At 41.4% G+C, this 18,293-nt stretch overlaps 2 protein-coding genes and 1 long non-coding RNA gene across 3 annotated transcripts; 1 reads left to right on the forward strand and 2 right to left on the reverse strand.

Moving 5' to 3' along the window:
- The first annotated feature begins 3,205 nt into the window (after nt 1-3,205).
- On the forward strand, nt 3,206-13,141 carry LOC143421050 (uncharacterized). Its single transcript, XR_013100780.1, has 3 exons — nt 3,206-3,331; nt 12,718-12,965; nt 13,055-13,141. It is a non-coding gene; the product is annotated as an uncharacterized LOC143421050 (long non-coding RNA).
- On the reverse strand, nt 11,978-13,456 carry LOC143421049 (neural cell adhesion molecule 1-like). The gene is made up of 5 exons (XM_076889808.1): nt 13,335-13,456; nt 13,074-13,242; nt 12,695-12,881; nt 12,501-12,605; nt 11,978-12,406 (listed from the first exon to the last, which is right to left on the reverse strand). The coding sequence occupies exons 1-5, from the start codon at nt 13,425-13,427 to the stop codon at nt 12,364-12,366; spliced, it is 597 nt and encodes a 198-aa protein (XP_076745923.1). The 5' UTR covers nt 13,428-13,456; the 3' UTR covers nt 11,978-12,363.
- Nucleotides 13,457-13,799: 343 nt separating this feature from the next.
- Nucleotides 13,800-17,506, reverse strand: ncam3 (neural cell adhesion molecule 3). Its single transcript, XM_004568114.3, has 11 exons — nt 17,376-17,506; nt 16,923-16,994; nt 16,569-16,766; nt 16,332-16,466; nt 15,933-16,079; nt 15,680-15,797; nt 14,981-15,135; nt 14,742-14,875; nt 14,424-14,559; nt 14,107-14,274; nt 13,800-13,957 (listed from the first exon to the last, which is right to left on the reverse strand). The coding sequence occupies exons 1-11, from the start codon at nt 17,437-17,439 to the stop codon at nt 13,806-13,808; spliced, it is 1,479 nt and encodes a 492-aa protein (XP_004568171.2). The 5' UTR covers nt 17,440-17,506; the 3' UTR covers nt 13,800-13,805.
- Between the last annotated feature and the right edge of the window lie 787 nt (nt 17,507-18,293).

Genomic DNA, 18,293 nt, shown 5'->3' on the forward strand with positions numbered 1-18,293 from the left:
AAGTGCGTCATCAAATTAGTATTTATTTCTGTTGGGTAAACTGGGTACCTCATCATAATTCATTATTTTTTTAAAAAAAGTAAAAACGGCTAAAAAAAGATAAAGTGGATGTGGGTGTTTGATGTGATTTACTCAAAGAAAAACATTCAAGCGTAAGTGTGAGTGTAAATGGAGCACAAACGCAATTTTAACATACTAGTACTAATAGAACAAATCTCCATACTGTAATGGAGTTGTGGTTATGAATTTTAAAAAAAGGGTATGATCCTTTTATAGACGAAACGTCTGTCAATAAAGATTGATTCATTGATTGATTGAATCATTGATTGATTGATAAAGTAGATGTTTTTTCTAACTATAGATTTAATATTTATGTCTTTTAGGACTCTAACAAGGGTTACTGGGGAAAAGACCACATTATTTCATCAAGCAATAAAAGTACAAATTCCAATCTTGACTTGGTTACTGTGCTCTAATTCTACACAAATTAAATGTGTGCAGGAAATGTCATCTCCAAAAGAATATAAAGACTTTACAGATTGAAATGTTTACTTAAAAGCCCAAAAGAATATTTGTCATGTCTCTTGGAGCAGTAGTTAAAATCGTGGGGAAATACTGCCATCTAATGATCCACCCTAACATTGTCGCATGGGAAGTAGTTTCACCTCTGTCGTTATTTGTTCACTTCTCTCTGTGATGATAGTTTTCATTACATATTAACTACAGTGCTTAAGAGTTCTGTGCAGATTGAGTTTTTTCTCTTTGTTTTTAGTTTTCTTCGTTGGTCTAACCATGGACTATAATAATGACCAAGTGTTCACAGATAGAGTTGTGACTGGAGTCCAAAGATATGTAAATGAACTAGCTAACAATAGAAAGCATAGAACATGCCTAATTATTAACAAATATAGTTCAACATTTGACATTTGTCGCACCTTTAAGCATTTTTTGTAGGTCCTGTGTTGAACTTGTTATGAGAGGAAATCAGAAAAAGAAAGAACAGTCGACTGTATCTGTCTTGGTGCTAAGGAGAGATTATAGATGTTGCATTAAAGATTCTTTTTACATTTTTAACGCCCCAAATTGGGATTTTTAGCATTCTTTTGCAGGACAAAGAGCAAGCCACACACTGTTGTCCAGGTTTAAAAAAATGCTTGATTTAAATAATCTTAATTAATCTTTAACAAATGCTTTGCAGCTTTGACTTTCAAAGCTGTTGGCGACCAATCACTGAAGGAGGAAAAATGTCACTACAGCATATAGTTTGCCATGGCAGCCCAGTGTATAATGCAGGCAACCCGAATCTGACCTGTGAAAATCTAAACCAAATTACTGTCTTAATACTTTTAGGTAACTGAAGTTATACACAGAAAGTGAAGAAACAATCAACAGATTGTATTGGTCAAAACTAAACATATATTCAGAAGTCATTTAAATACATATATGGCCATTTTAAAAGAGAGCTACAGTGAAAATGTTCATCAGTAATGGATGCGGTAATCTTGATTCCCTCTCTTCCTCTATCTGATGGATGCAGGTGAGGACCATCTCTTTAATTTGGAGCATTTGCATGCAAGACACTTTATTAATCAGCACAAAACATCAAGTATACAAACTCTGTGTTTGAGTCCCAAATAGTGAATTTGTGCCTGTCAGTTTCTTTTTAATAAAACATGAAAAATGAAATATTAAATTGCCTCAAATAAAAGTTTTGGGCAAATTTTGAGCAGGCAATGAAAGAATCGAATCTATATTTGACATTGATTTTAGCAATTTTACAATAGCCCTTTTAAATTTTTATGCCAACATATTTTAGACTAAATAAATAATAACAAAGACTTAATAATAATAACAACAATAATAATACAGATAAATGTTTGGCAGTTAGACTCAGATGGCCTAAATGCTGGTGGTGGAGATGAAGGTGGCTTGAATGGAGCTTGAGTGATGAGTGAGTGGAGACGGGGAGGAGGTGGGTTGCACAAAGGAGTCCGCGAAGGAGAAAGACAGATGCGCAGTGAGATTTTAAGTACGTGACACGAATGTTGATTGGCCGGGAAAAGGCAGAGAGAAGATGACTGGACTAGCCCAGCGATGACACAAGCAGCTTGACAGCGTGGGAAAGTGGATAAATCTTAGATTTATTTGGCAGCATATGGGAGCGAGCAGACATTGAACCTTCCCATAAGCTTCATTTAAGAAAAATAGAACTAGGGTGGGGAAAAACCTTGCATTTTATTCAATATACTGGAAGAAAAAAAAAAAAAGATCAGCACTAGGTGGTGAAAAAGACATTTTCTCAGGTTTGCTTCTCTGAAGAGTAAGATATGTATGTTTCACTTGTCGTTTTCTGGTTGTGACGTTCTGCTCAGCAGTCTGCAACTGTTTACAGAACTGGACTTTATCATTTTTATCACTGTTTAAGCATGAAGAAAGGAACCAGAACTGCTGTTTACTCTGTTTATACACACAAATTTGGGACAAAAGAGACTTGGACATCAGTTATTTCCTGAGGAAGTTCACTGCTTACATTTCAAAAGACTAACATAAGCTTTCTGTACCAGGAATGATGAAGTAGAGTCTGCATATTACAGCAGTGTATCTTATACCGAGACATATAATTAGAAAACTTGCTGATATGAAATAAATTGCTGGTCTCACTGTGCAGCATTGATTCATCTCGTTTACTCCCCTGCAGTGAACAAATTGAATAAACAACAAAACATTCAGCAGAATTTCCTCCCTGTAGTCACCCTGTTGTCGGGTAGAAGCCTGAGGAGTGGACATTGCTGTCAAAGACAAAGAGGCTACATTCAGAACCACCGTCCTCTCACTGCAAAAATGCAGAGCTCTGGTTCACCCCCAAATCAGACCGTTTTAGTATATTTGACCTCTCTCTTCTTTTGTTGTTTGTAGCCTACAGCATATTAAACAGTTTTCATATTCATCTCTGTGAACTGACCGACCTCATAAGCGAGTGTGGGAACCTCCACCTGTTGCATACTTTCCAGAGTGGATATGCTCTTCAGCATTACTTCTCTGTGTAGCAGAATGAATACTGTATGCAGTACTTTTGTTTTTAATCCAACTACTAACCAATCATATTAGATGGCTCTGCTATAAATAGTAGCTGCCATCTGAGTGTCCCTGAATCGCTCACCTGTTGTTATCCGCATGCGGCCTTTCGGTCACCTGACTTCCCTGGGTGTTACAGTTAGGAGTTGCGTACATGTTGCGACTTCCTCAGCCTGAATTGGCTGTACTTTTGTTGATTGGTGTTACTCATGTTATCACCTGCGGATTATCTTCCTGAAGCCTCCCATCGCTGCTGGTATGTGTTTATTTTGTGTCATTTATTATTTTACTTGGTGGTAAATAAGTGTGTTTATAGGCAGTGTTGGGAAGGTTACTTTTAAAATGTATTCCACTACAGATTACAGAATACATGCCCTAAAATGTATTTTGTAACATATTCCTTTACGTTACTCAGTGAGAGTAACGTATTCTGATTACTTTGGATTACTTAATATTTTTTCATGCTTTTTACAACTACATGAAAGTACTATTGCTGTGTGATTTATTACTATTACTGAAGGATAATCGCCATACCAATACCAACTAGATTCTTAAATTTTAATATAAAATAAATGAGTAACAGTAAGGTGGACATTAGGTAAGGCTGCACTTTTTGCAGCGATCTCGTATAGAAAACTATTCCGCATGTATATAAAACAGGTCCGCGGCTCCGAGCGTTAGTACAGGGACAGTTACTCATATTTTGTATTTTAAATACATTCAACAAAAATATAAACGCAACACCTTTGTTACTGCTCCCATTCCCCATGGGATGGACGTAGAGACCTAAAATTCATTCCAGATACACAATATAACCATCCCTCCCAAACAGTGGTCACAAATCAGTCCAAATGTGTGGTAGTGGGCACATCTGCTATATTGAGATAATCCATCCCACCTCACAGGTGTGCCACATCAGGATGCTGATCTGACATCATGAGTAGTGCACAGGTGTACCTCAGACTGCCCACAACAAAAGGCCACCCTGGAATGTGCAGTTTCTTGCGCTATTGGGGGTCTGGGGACCCAGAACCGGTCAGTATCTGGTGTGACCACCATTTGCCTCATGCAGTGCAACACATCGTCGCATGGAGTCTATCAGATTGTCAATTGTGGCCTGTGGAATGTTGGTCCACTCCACTTCAATGGCTGTGCGAGGTTGTTGGATATTCGTGGGAACTGGTACACGCTGTTGTATACGCCGGTCAAGCACATCCCGAACATGCTCAATGGGTGACATGTCCGGTGAGTATGCTGGCCATGCAAGAACTGGGACATTCTCAGCTGCCATCTGCCCTGAACAATGTGAACCATGATTCATCCGTGAAGCGCACACCTCTCCAACGTGCCAGACGCCATCGAATGTGAGCATTTGCCCACACAAGTCTGTTACGGCGACGAGCTGGAGTCAGGTCAAGACCCCGATGAGGACGACGGGCATGCAGTTGAGCGTCCCTGAGACGGTTTCTGACAGTTTGTGCAGAAATTGTTTGGTTGTGCAAACCAATTGTTCCAGCAGCTGTCTGGGTGGCTGGTCTCAGACGATCTTGGAGGTGAACCTGCTGGATGTGGAGGTCCTGGGCTGGTGTGGTTACACGAGGTCTGCGGTTGTGAGGCCGGTTGGATGTGCTGCCATATTCTCTGAAACACCTGTGGAGACGGCTTATGGTTGAGAAATGAACATTCAATGCACGGGCGACAGATCTGGTTGACATTCCTGCAGTCAGCATGCCAATTGCACGCTCCCTCATTGCTTGTGGCATCTGTGGCATTTTTCTGTGAGACAAAACTACACATTCCAGGGTGGCCTTTTGTTGTGGGCAGTCTGAGGTACACCTGTGCACTACTCATGATGTCAGATCAGCATCCTGATGTGGCACACCTGTGAGGTGGGATGGATTATCTCAATATAGCAGATGTGCCCACTACCACACATTTGGACTGATTTGTGACCACTGTTTGGGAGGGATGGTTATATTGTGTATCTGGAATGAATTTTAGGTCTCTACGTCTGTTGTGATATTTTGATACCACGGTTAGCATTTACAGGATATTGTTTTATACAGGAAAACTGTTACTCAATAAGGCCCATCTACTAGTTGTTTTTCTCTTTCTCTGTGACCCAAGAATTAATGTGTAAGACTCACAGGCTGGTACCCCAAGGTCGAAAATACCACAGAGACGAGACCACTTCCTTACTCCCATCCTCCCTTTTTCTTTATCTCTTAGAAAAAGGCTCGTTAAAGGCCAGGTGGTTTGTTTCAGAATTCACTAATGAAAGAACTCTGTATTCTATGTCTAGGAGTGTATTTTGCTGGGATGATCATAAATTGTAGCTGAACTGATAAACTACACACAGGATACTTCTTTGCTCACAAGGCAGGAAGACGTTTCCTTATTTGGTCTGTACCGGTTTGAACTGAGAACTTGCTGACACACGAACCTTTTTTTTCCTCTATATAAGCTGTTATGTACTAAATAAACCTTTGAGTCGATTGGGAAGGCAACCTAAAGCAGTCTCTGTTTTCTTGTTCTCCCAAGCTGCTCCCGAGCTCGTACTAACACGCTGAATGGCATACCTGAGTGTTACTTTAAATAATTAGGAATCTTAGAAGGAAAGGACAGAACTCTGCTTATCGCTCGTGCCTTGGAGGGAAAACCGGGATGGACATTTTTTTCCTTCAACGTCCATCCCATGGGGAATGGGAGCAGTAACAAAGGTGTTGCGCTTATATTTTTGTTGAGTGTACGTAACGGTGGTACATGCCGTTACTCCCCAACACTGTTTATTGGCTTCTGCAGAAGCCTCATATGGGCTACTTTGTTAACAAATTGAGCGACGCTGTTTGATCGGAAGTGTAGGCCTCAGTGGGTGGCTGATAACTTTTATAGCTTGGGCGCCACTGCTTCTCCGGGCTACACTGACAGAAGTTCTGCTGCTTTACCTTTTCTTTTGGATTTCTTTTTTTGTTTTGTTTTGTTGTTTGTCTGTTCTGTTTGCGTTGTTTGCCGTCTCACTGGAAGTGTTGGGATATGGGAGCCTGTTGATGTGCATGTGAATTGATTGAATTTTTTACTTAGAGCAGTTGGATGTATGACAATTTGGCATGACACTGTAACCCCCCTAACCCCCCTGGAAATTACGCCCCTGTGAGCAGTTGAAAGTGTAAATGATGACTTTTTGTCAGTGATTGGTTTTTGTTTCCAATGCTGGACAAAACTTGTTATGGTTGTTCCTCCACTCACAGGTGTGGTTTTCAGTGAGAAGCAACAGCAAAACACAAATTAATTTAAAAGGAACAGTAACATGCACTGGTGTTATAAATAAAGTATAAAGGCACTTTCTCCATTTAACCATATATGACAGAGAAAAACTCTTACTGTATACGGCGACATCTCTTGATGCATTTCCAGAAGAACTGATGGCCATGCAGGAATACAATCCACCATCAGAGGGCACCACCTCATCAATCATCAACACATTATCCACCACTCGCACACGGCCTGAAGTTGAACTCTGACAGAGAGAAAAAGACAGAAGGTGTTTTTCTGGTCTGAAATCTGACTAAAGCACAGCTGCTTTCGAAATGAAACACAATCAAACCAACCAAAGACTTGAAGCATGATGGCAGCACTGCTCTCAGCAATCTTGTTGGTAGCCGTGCAGACGTACTCCTCAAAGTTCTTCCTGACAACAGACTGTATAGTCATCTGGCTGCTGTCTGAGTTGAAGTGATGACGGGAGGGGTTAAACTCCACAGGCCTGGAAAAAATGAAGGTAAATTTACTTTCATGGCAAGCATGCATATATGTTAACTAACTAAAAAGAAAAGAATGAACTGTGTGATTAATTAGATAAGTTTATCTGCACGGTGGTTAGCACTGTTGCCGCACAGCAAGAAGGTCCTGAGTTCAATTCCAACATCAGGCCGGGATCTTTCTGTGTGGAGTTTGCATGTTCTCCCCGTGTTTGCGTGGGTTCCCTCCGGGTACTCCGGCTTCCTCCCAAAGACATGCAGCTTGTGGGGATAGGTTAATTGGATAATCCAAATTGCCTCTAGGTGTGAATGTGTGAGTAAATGTGAGTGCGAATGGTTGTCTGTCCCTGTGTGTTGGCCCTGCGACAGACTGGCGACCTGTCCAGGGTGTACCCTGCCTCTCGCCCTATGACAGCTGGGATAGGCTCCAGCACCCCCCGCGACCCCGAAAAGGATGACCGGAAGCGAATGGATGGTGCTTTTCTTTTTCCATTACATGTGGTGTAAATGATATTGAACCACATAATTGTTCTGACATGGTTATACTTGTTTTCCATTTTATGAAAAACAAAAAGTTTACCTGTAGATAGAGAAATAACATAAACATCTGCAGACATTTTTTATTCCATCCTAACCTAACAATTATGAAATTTACCAGAATTGAGTCCTGTTTATTTTGACTTAATTTTTATTTTGGTTGTCATTATATAACACTGTTTTGCCAGCAGCAGATATCAGTGGTTGTTTGTCAAAAAAACATCTCAGAGAAGGGAAAAAAGTGTCTGTTTTAAAGAATGTATTTTTATACAGTGGAGTTTACTGATGGCGACTCGGGAGGTTTTAGTCAAAAGTCAACCCATTTAGATTGTAACAATCTCATTAGTTAAATTTAAATGGAGGAAATTAGTCAAAGAAATGCAGAGTTTGCAAACTGGCACGTAACATCATGTAGCATTACCGTAAGTTGTTTGTTGGAGTATTTTTGGGTCTTATCTCGGCCTCTACTATTGACAGAAGTTCTTTCTTTTGTTTGGCAGCCGCCTTGGGGAGATGATGAAAGGAAAACAGGGGACTTAACAAATAAACACATTTGGTAAACCAATTTTCTTCACCACACTCTCACACGTTGTAAACATATCAGATCTACCCAGATAGATAACAACGTCCGCTGCACACACACACACACAACAACAGGCCAGCATCTATGGGACTGATAAACTTCTTATTAACAGTGCAGACTTTCGGACTTCCCCAAAGAGATTCTGGCAAACCGTCAGGCGACTCAGGAGGGGAAAGCGGTGCTCTACCTGCACTGTGTACAGTGCGGGTGGAGTGCTGCTGACTTCGACTGAGAAAATTGCCAGGCAGTGGAAGGAATACTTCGAGGACCTCCTCAATCCCACTGGCACGTCTTCCGTGGTGGAAGCAGAATCTGGGGACGAAGGGGATAACCCGCCAATCTCTGGGGGCGAGGTCACTGAGGCAGTTAAACAACTCCTTGGTGGCAGAGCCCCTGGGGTGGGCGGGGTCCACCCCGAGTTCCTGAAGGCTCTGGATGTTGTAGGGCTGTCTTGGTTGACACACCTCTACAATGTTGCGTGGAGATCAGGGGCAGTACCCCTGAAGTGGTGGGAATGAGAATCAGCACCTCCAAATCTGAGGCTATGGTCCTCAGCTGGAAAAGGGGGGAGTACCCACTGCGGGTCGGGGATGAGTTCCTGCCCCAAAGTGGAGGAGTTTAAGTATCTCAGGGTCTTGTTCCCGAGTGACGGGAGAAAAGAGCCGGAGATTGACAGATGGATTGGTGCAGCGGACGCAGCGATGCGGACGCTGTACTGGTCTGTTGTGGTGAGGAGAGAGCTGAGTGTAAAAGTGAAGCTCTCAATTTACTGGTGAATCTACGTCCCTACCCTCACCTATGGCCACGAGCTGTGGGTAGTGACCGAAAGAACGAGATCGCGAATACAAGCGGCAGAAATGAGCTTCCTCTGAAGGGTGGCTGGCCTCTCCCTTAGAGATAGGGTGAGAAGTTCGGCCATTTGGAAGGGGCTGGGAGTAGAGCCGCTGCTCCTCCACATCGAAAGGAGCCAGTTGAGGTGGTTCGGGCATCTGACAAGGATGCCTCCTGGGCACCTCCTGGGTGAGGTTTTCCGGGCATGTCCCACCGGGAGGAGGCCCTGGGGCAGACCCAGGACATGCTGGAGAGATTATATCTCTCGGCTGGCCTGGAAACGTCTTGGTGTTCCCGCGGACAAGCTGGAGGAGGTGGCTGGGGAGAGGGAGGTCTGGGCTTCTCTGCTTGGGCTGCTGCCCCCGCGCGCGACCCGGCCCTGGATAAGTGGAAGAAAATGGATGGATGAATGGACAGTTCTACTATATAAAGGATAAAATATATGTTAATTGTTCCTGAAAGTAAGAAATTATTGTGCTCAATCAGCCAAAACACAATCTATAAAAAAGTTACATAAATAAGATAGCTTTAAAAAAATGCTCAAAAGAAAATAGTTAAATTATTTAGATATAAATGAAATAAAGTAAAACAAAGGAGCTAAAAAAACCAAACCCCCCCCCCCCCCCCCCCCCCCCCCCCCGCGCCCACAGAAATCGAATCATAAGACATTAAAATGGTAACTTCAATGTTCAGTGTAAATTGCTGAAGAATAAAGTCAATGTATACAGTCTTCCATTTCAGCCTGTTGTTAATGTGGATGCTCAGGCATCTATACTGCTCCATATCAACATCCTGGCCCGAGATAGGCAGGTCAAGGTCAAGTGGCTTTATTGTCATTCCAACCATGTGCAGTGGTACAGTACACAGTGAAATGAGACAACCTTCCTCCAAGACCCTGGTGCTACATATGACATATAACACACAATCAACGCAGGACTACATAAAGTGCAATGTGCAAAAAATGCAAAAACAAAACCAAGACAGAACAGAACGTTACAGACACAAGACAGTGCAGACACAACTGCAATAGAAATGACTGAGCATTGTGCAAAAAGTAACTTGGTGTATGAAGGTGTGCTGTCTGTGTGTGTATGAAATTGTGCAGATAAGTGCTTGGTAGTGACGTGTATGAGGGTGTGTGTGTGTGTGTCAGTCCAGTCACTGAGTGTTCAGGAGTCTAACAGCCTGGGGGAAGAAACTGTTTGTCAGTCTGACAGTGAGGGCCCGAATGCTCCGGTACCTCTTGTCAGAAGGCAGCCGGGCGAATAGTGTCCGTGAGGGTTTCTCCAAAATGCCTGTGGCTTTGCGGATGTAGCTGGTGCGATAAGTGTCTGTGATGGAGGAAAGAGAGGCTCCAGTGATGTTCTCATCTGTTCTCACTATCTGTTGTAGGGTGTTGCGATCCGATACAGTGCAGTTATCATCAGACCAGACAGTGATGCAGCTGCTCAGGACGCTCTCAATAGTCCCTCTGTAAAAGTAGGAGTTTTCAGTGCTTTTTCACTTTCAGAAGCAGAAGCTTTCACTGAGTTAGTGCAGAGCTGTACTGACAGTTTGAGGTGTATGAGGTGAACAGGAATAGAGACAGCATAGCCGCTCACCACTATATAAAACAAAGCACTGTGGCCTGCCTGTCAGGTGGTGTGTAATCTTAGACATGATGGGCCATTCTCACATTGTACAGAAAAAACTGCCATCAGTCATAACTGTGGTCAATCTCATTTACATGAAAGAAGAAATTCAGATTAGCAGCCACATCATACTCATGCTGATCACACTCACTATTACACAGCACTGCATCTGCAGACAGACTTTTTTCTTTGTTTTCTAGTCCTGATGTTTTCTTCAGAAGTCAACAGATGTTTACGTGACTGGAGTTTATCACATCCTAAACATCCAAACATGAAGAAAGCAAGTGAGACTACAGTTTAACTCTGTTTATACACAGCTGGATTTCGAGAAAGATAAAAAGTTGGTATCAAAAAAGTTGCTTGGATATCAAAATACCAACATTAGCTCAGCATACCACGACTGAACAATAAGGTTTTTAATGCTGTAGTCATGTGAGTTATAGTACATAGTACATCTTGCTTACTTGAAGGATTTAAGTCAGAAATACATTCAGCACAACTGGAGTCAATACTTGGTTGATCTGGAATTAAAAACTGCTAAATAAATGTTGTGTTCAGTGACTGTAGAAGCTTTTGGCTTCACTTTTGTAAAGTGGGAGGAAGCAGAGACATGTCATCATTCTTTTTATACATTTACATTAAATTTGAACATGGCGCTCAGTGAGCTGTGGAAGCACAGTCATTTCCATGCAGGGCTTTTTTTTAATGGAACATATTATATTCTTAAACTCTCTAAATATAGTAGCCAGGTGTTATATGTAACTGTGATAGGCTTAGTCAATAAAGAAAAAACAGGTTTTCTCAGTGTTCATAGTTTTACTGTATGAGATAATTACACCAGGAAAAAGGGAAAAACATTCATTTGGTGAGTAAAAGAGACATACAGCTGCTTTCCAAGTCAAAGTTTTTTATAAAACACAAAGAGAAAGAAGTAACATGTATTTACAAGAATGTACAGTGAAAAACATAATATAAAAACAAACATGCATCGCCTTCAAAAATTCGAAGATACTTCAAATAAATTGTCGTTTGAACAGCTTGCGTCCTGTAATCATTAATTTGGTCATAAATACAAAAATGAGTTACATCAATCAGTTTTGTGTCTAGCAACCATATCATACATGTCGGCTATTATTACAGGTACTTTAAAGAGGGATCTCATTTTAAGGTCCCCTAAGTGGTCAGTGACACTAGCAGAGCTTCAAAACTTTTCCTAAAAAAGTGCTTGAGAACAAAACTGGCTAAAAAGTCCAATTATGTTTTTCATTTTTACAACATTTCTCATTTAGTCACGGTACGGCTTTTAAACCCAATAAATACCAACACAAATTAGCATACTTTAAATTAAGGTTGGTTATGTGTAGGTTTAGTATATATTGCCCTTTAAATAGTCCACATGGTAAAGTTGTCATATTTGGTGTTACATTAATAGGATATTTTGTCATAGACATAAGTTAGTAGAGCTGCCACAGTGCAGTAATAATAAAAAGTTAGTAACAAAAACCAAAATGAACTAGGTCCTCACGCCTGTGTAACATTCAAATGTGAAAGGCAAACCTTTGTTGTGTCTTTATGATTTTTTTTCATAAATCAAGTGTAAAGTTAGAAAGTAACAACAATGGCTTTAGCCTGTAAACCACAGACATGAGGATTACCCTGTAAAAGCAGACAAAGTAACAAAAAAACTTCTGCTAATCTCCTGTCTGCAGTCACGTATCAACCAGGTCAGCTAGAAGCTTGAGGAGAGGACAGTGCTGTCACGAGAGGCTGCACAAAGAATCGCTGTCCACTGACTGAAACCGTTCAGAGGTTTGGGTCAGGCCAAAGTCAGCCAGTCCCCTACGGAGTGTTAAAGTGTTTGCCCTTTCCCATGGCACCTATCATTACTTCACTTCTTCTTCTGTTCTTTGTAAAGTACATGAAATCTTCCCGTCTTTGTTTTCTTGTCTCATGCATTAATGCTGGGCAGGTCTCTATCAGGTTGGGTTTTCCTGCGAGACGAAAAGAAGTAGTCGGTGAGATTCTCAACGCATGTTTATGACATATCTGTGTAGATTTACAGTGTGTGGGAGAAAATGAACGTACTCATTCTTGGTGAGTGGGGCCTTGTCACATTTCCCTTCCTTGAGTGGGACCCCCACCTGTTGCATACTGCTTTTCAGAGTGGACATGCCCTTCAGCTTTACTTCTCTGCAGACAAAACACATAAATATATGAGTTATGATCATGGAAATATATGATATAAGCTTCATCTCCTCCAGGTTATTCCAAACACTTACCCCTTTTCACCTCCTTCTTCCAGCTTTTTGATTCCTGGAACTTTCTGCCCAAAGAGCTTCACGGCAATGCACATGAGCAGGCCGCAGTGGTTTCTGTAGCAGCAGGTGGCATCGACAGCAATGAATACCACCAGAAAGATGATCATGACGATGCCAACCACAGCGCCTTTGGTCATGCCGCTCTTGGCTGGTGGGAGAGAGGAAAAAGTCTCAATGCGCAAACAGAAAACATTAAACATCTTTATTCTGACAAGAAAATTCTATTATTCAGGTAGATCTGCTGTGATTTTGTATGAGTGTCAGTTTTTCAATGTATAAATTACACTCTAAGAATAACTTCTAGCTCCGTATATGCTGCAGATCTCAAGAGGCCACATACCAGACTGTTCTGCGATGGTGAAGTTGAATGTGGCAGGTATGGAGGAACCGTTGGCATTGACTGCTGAGACTTCCAGCTGATAGTTTGAGCCAAAAGCCAAGTCTTTGAGGGAAACAGAGTCAGCATCAGGTGGCATCTGCAGTTCCTTCCACTCAGCCTCTTCTTTATCCTGGTTAAAGACAGCAGAGCAACCAAAGGACTTAATCAAGGGAAATGGGTTGATGGAGACAAACACAAAGACAGGCTCATGCTGTCTCTTACCTGTCTGTATCGAACATTAAACTGCAACACAGGGCTGCCACCATCTACCGTGTGTTTAAGAGGGACAGAGAAGGTGTTGCTCTCTATTTTCATCTCATCAGAGGATAGAACTGGACTGTCAGGTTCACCTGTGGGAACGACGCAAGAAAAACACGAAGAATTCATAACAATATTTAAAACCTGATCACTGCATTTCACTGATTTACTTAAACTAGCATGTCAGGTTAGTTTAGCAAAAAACTGTGAGAACTTTACCTTCTGAGGATGGATGACGGTGGATTACATCATGTGATGAACAGCGCGAGTGAATATCAGGAGACGGAAGAAGATGACATGGAAAAGAAAAAGTAATGATGGCAGATAAGGATGTAGTACCACAAAAACATCAGCAAGCATCCTGCACAGTGTGAACCAGTAATTCATTCACTCCTATTTAAATTTATGGAATGAATTAGAGATATAATGTATGCTTTATATAATATGTTGGTAATGTGTGAAGAACTTACGTATTCCCTGTGTGTGGACATTGTGTGTCTCAGAGAACTTTCCACGTCCCACTGCATTCAGTGCAGAGAGACGTACTGTGTACGAAGTGTACGGCTTGAGGTTGATAACAAGAGGATCTACAAAAAACACACAAACAGCATCAGATACTGCACATATTCAAGTCCTACTACTCATTCACACATTCATAAAACTTTTACTTGTGAGCAGGTGAAAGTGTAAATGATGACTGATGCATATACACGGCTGGAAAGAGGAGGTGTTTCACCTGTAGCCGGGACGGTGTTCTCCTTCCACTGCTCTGTGGGTTTTTCTTTCCACTGCAGGACAAAACTTGTGATGGGTGTTCCTCCACTCACAGGTGTGGTTTTCAGTGAGAAGTGGACTGAAGCTGGACCCGCAGAGACTGACAGGTAGAGAGGTGGACCGGGCTGAGCTGAAGTTAGGGTGTAAAATGAAAAAAATGAAAAAGGGAACAGCAAAACACAAATTAATATAAAAGAAACAGAACATGCACTGGTGTTATAAATAAAGTATAAAGGCACTTTCTCCATTTAACCATATATGACAGAGACAACGTCTTACTGTATACGGCGACATCTCTTGATGCATTTGCAGAAGAACTGATGGCCATGCAGGAATACAATCCACCATCAGAGGGCACCACCTCATCAATCATCAACACATTATCCACCACTCGCACGCGGCCTGAAGTTGAACTCTGACAGAGAGAAAAAGACAGAAGGTAAAAACATTTTAAAAAACATTACATATATTTAACCATATAACATTATGGGCTCTATCAAATTTTTCAATTCAGGATTAGTGCTTACATATAGGTCCTTGAATTCAGCTACACAATTTGCTGTTTGAATCTAAGTATTTATGTTTATACAGTCTTACCAGTGTTTGTCCATTTTGCTTGTTGAGCCAGTGTAATTCAGGGTGGGGATGGCCAGTCACATTACAGGACACAGATACAGCCTCACCCACCAACACACGCTGCTGCTCTGCTGAGACAAACACCTCGGGGGCCTCTGAAATGAAACACATCAATGATCGTGACACAAACTGCTGAAGCAAGATTTAAAAAGAGTTTTTCTAGCACAGCTGTTTTTAAAGTGAAACACAATCAAACCAACCAAAGACATGAAGCATGATGGTAGCGCTGCTCTCAGCAATCTTGTTGGTGGCCGTGCAGACGTACTCCCCAAAGTCCTCCCTCACAACAGACTGTATAGTCAGCTGGCTGCTGTCTGAGTTGAAGTGATGACGGGAGGGGTTAAACTGAACAGGCCTGGAAAAAATGAAATAAATAGAAAATTGCTTATTTTTTTCATGTTAATATGCTATGCAATATGAGATAGTGAGACTGTTTAGATATCAGGAATGGAGAAAACGAGGCCAGGAGAGGGAGGCAGAGATAAAGCTGGAAATCAAGGAACACACACACACAGCCCCCTTAGACACGTGCACTCTGCTCCACCCGCTGATGCACAGTGTAGATGTCACGCTACATTAGTGACGGAGAGCGTCAGGGGGACTAGTCCAAACATCAACACAACGTGACCCAGTTTCTTTGCTGATTGTACATTTTCCCTCAGCTATGGTGGTAATTAAAACCAATAAAAACAACAACAACAACAACATTATTTACATTTTGTGACAAGCATGCATATATGTGAATTAAATAAAAAGGAAAGGATGAACTGTGTGAAAAATCTGACAAGTTTAACCTTAGAGGTTTTGTGATGCCGTTAGAGAGAGGGATGTAACGTGCTCAGATCGTGTTCAGCCCATACATTTGATTTTTATTATTAAATCATAAAATGTGGTCTTACATGGTCCAGGTGATGTTGGGTTGTGGCAGACCGTCCACCAAACACAACAAAGAGACGTTAGTTTCAGGTCCAGCCAACACTTTCTTCACCTCTTCTCTCAGTCTCACAGTCGGGGGAGCTGCAGGAGAGGGTTGAGTTTCAGTACATTTTCAGGTGGGTTTTTTTTGTTTGTTAATCTCATTCTAAAACTCTAAGAGGAAGTGATGATAATAATTCAGCCTCATGAATGTGTTGGTGCAAAACAGTCACTTACCATTGACAACAACAGAAACAGAGAGTTCCATAAAGATTGACGGCCTCCCTCTGATCTGAGCTCTGCACACGTATGTCCCAGCATCCTCTCTCTTCACCTTTTCAATACGGCGCGTGTTATCAGACTGCTTACGCATATGCCCTCCCACTGAAGCAAGAGAAGAAAGGCAGAAAAAATTAACTAAAAACTATTTTGATGCAGAAATATTGATTAGAGCAGCTTTGGCTATGATAGTCATACACTAACTTTTGCTTATTACGACTCTAAAGTTTACAGGAGAGTTTGCTTGGGAAACTGAATGTTCACAAAAGGTTCACAAAACGCTCTTTTTAAATCACAAAGCAAGCCTTCATATTGCAGGGTAGCATCAGGTCCTATGTTCCCATTTTTTGCTCTTACCATTAGAGATTTCTTGCTGGTTCTTAAACCACTGAACATCCACCTGTGGCTGTCCAGTCACCAGGCAGGGTACCAGCCCATCTGTACCCTCCAGAAACTCATGGTAGGTCTTAGTGCTTCCAAAGGATGGCCCATCTGACAGAAGAGGAAAAGATTAAGGATAAAGCAACAAGTCCTAGCATACATTTTACTGAGTTTAAAGTTTAAATGGAAAAAGTGCCGCCAGCTGTTACGTACCATAAACAAACAGCTGTATCTGAGCATCATCTTTATGTCCGCTGTCAAAATCGCAGTGGCAGGTGTACCTGCCAGCATCCTGCATTGTAGCCTTCTTAATTACCAATTTGGAGGAGGCCTCGTCCAACTTATTCACAATCTCTTCATCATCTATGTCCTCCCCATCCTTTTGCCAGGTTATGTCTCCCTCTGCTCCAGCTGAGAGGAGAGACAAGAAGGTCAAAAAGAAAAAGAGAGGGGAAAAAAATATAATTTGTAGCCTTATTTTAATACCTTCACAAGAGTATAAAGCTGGATTGCAAAATATGTTCATGCTGAATCGTTTCAATTAGATAAGAAATATAAACGACTCACCTTTACACAACAGCAAGATCTCATCTCCAACTTTAATATCTAGTTTAGTGGAAATGATGCTCATTTTAGCATCTGGAGGAGAAGACAGGAGAGGAGATTGGTTTTAGTCTGGGATGTTTTTCCTCTCTTTGGAAGAAGAAAAACACAGAGCAACATCTCATCCAAAGCAAACACAGTAACACTGTTGTTCCTAAATCACCTATCAGGACTTTTTAGTTCATTGTTAAACATTTAACAGACAGCAGTTGAATGACATGCACAACACATCTCCCCCCAGTAAATCCAGTTTAAACACTCCAACGCTCTGTGGATGTGTCTCTCAATAAAGCATAGTTTTCTTGAATAATTTCATCCTTACACTTCACAGTTTTCATAGACCACAGTCTCAGTTTTCCCACTCTGACAACTCTGCATTTCCACTTCAAAATCATTAAAAACATCAGCAGATCTTACCTATGCTGTCCATCAGCTGCAGGAGCAGCAAGGCCAATGTCAGGATGCGAGTTGGTTGGTTCATCTTGCTCACCTGTCTGCAGATTACCGATCTTTCAAACGACAACTGTGCTGTCAGCAAATCAAATTCAGAAAAATCAGCTAGTCAAAAAATAAATCTGTCTGAGTATGAAACTGACAGGCAAACACCTGTATCCTATCCACCGAGCACCACTCTGAGAGAAACAGGGTCTATGTCAGTGGTTATATAGGGGCACAAGGGCAAAAGAGATGAGAGGAAATGAGGAGGAGGAGGCGGGGAACAGACTTCTGGTCTCTCATCCCTCCTAAAACTCCAGCAGAGTCACTTTGGGTCATTCAGGAAGAAAACTGGGATGTGGTGAGTGAATGACGTCATTGCTCCTCTCATCTTTTCCTTAATCTCTCTCTTTTTGTTTTGCTCAAAATGGTCCCCCACGTTCTATTATCTTTATCTCTTTTGTTCATTTTTTTCACCGCATTCTGCTTTGCTCCCCTCCAGTTTCTCGGCCAGTTCAATTCAATTCGGCACGCTCTATCAGCGCATAGGTCACGTGAGCAGTTGAAAATGTGTGACACAGAAAAGCTCAATCTAATAGGTAATCCATGAATGTGCATCAAGAATGGGAAAAATTGCAATTATAGTAGATTTGCTTGTTTATATGTTTGTAAGTTCATTTCATGTGACTGCCTACACTGTAAGAACAAGTCCTAATATAAAAGTATTTTACTGTGTATTTTGCAGTTTTGTTCTGTTCTTCTAGAATATCATTAAATTTACATCAATAGTCTGTGATTTCACATTTTAAATGTAAATTAATGTAAAATCACTGTAATGTAATAAAACATAATGTCCTTGTTTTTTAAATGTATTTGTCTGTACATATGCATATTTAGATT

This window comes from Maylandia zebra, linkage group LG11, assembly GCF_041146795.1.
Source record: "Maylandia zebra isolate NMK-2024a linkage group LG11, Mzebra_GT3a, whole genome shotgun sequence".
NCBI lineage: Eukaryota > Metazoa > Chordata > Actinopteri > Cichliformes > Cichlidae > Maylandia > Maylandia zebra.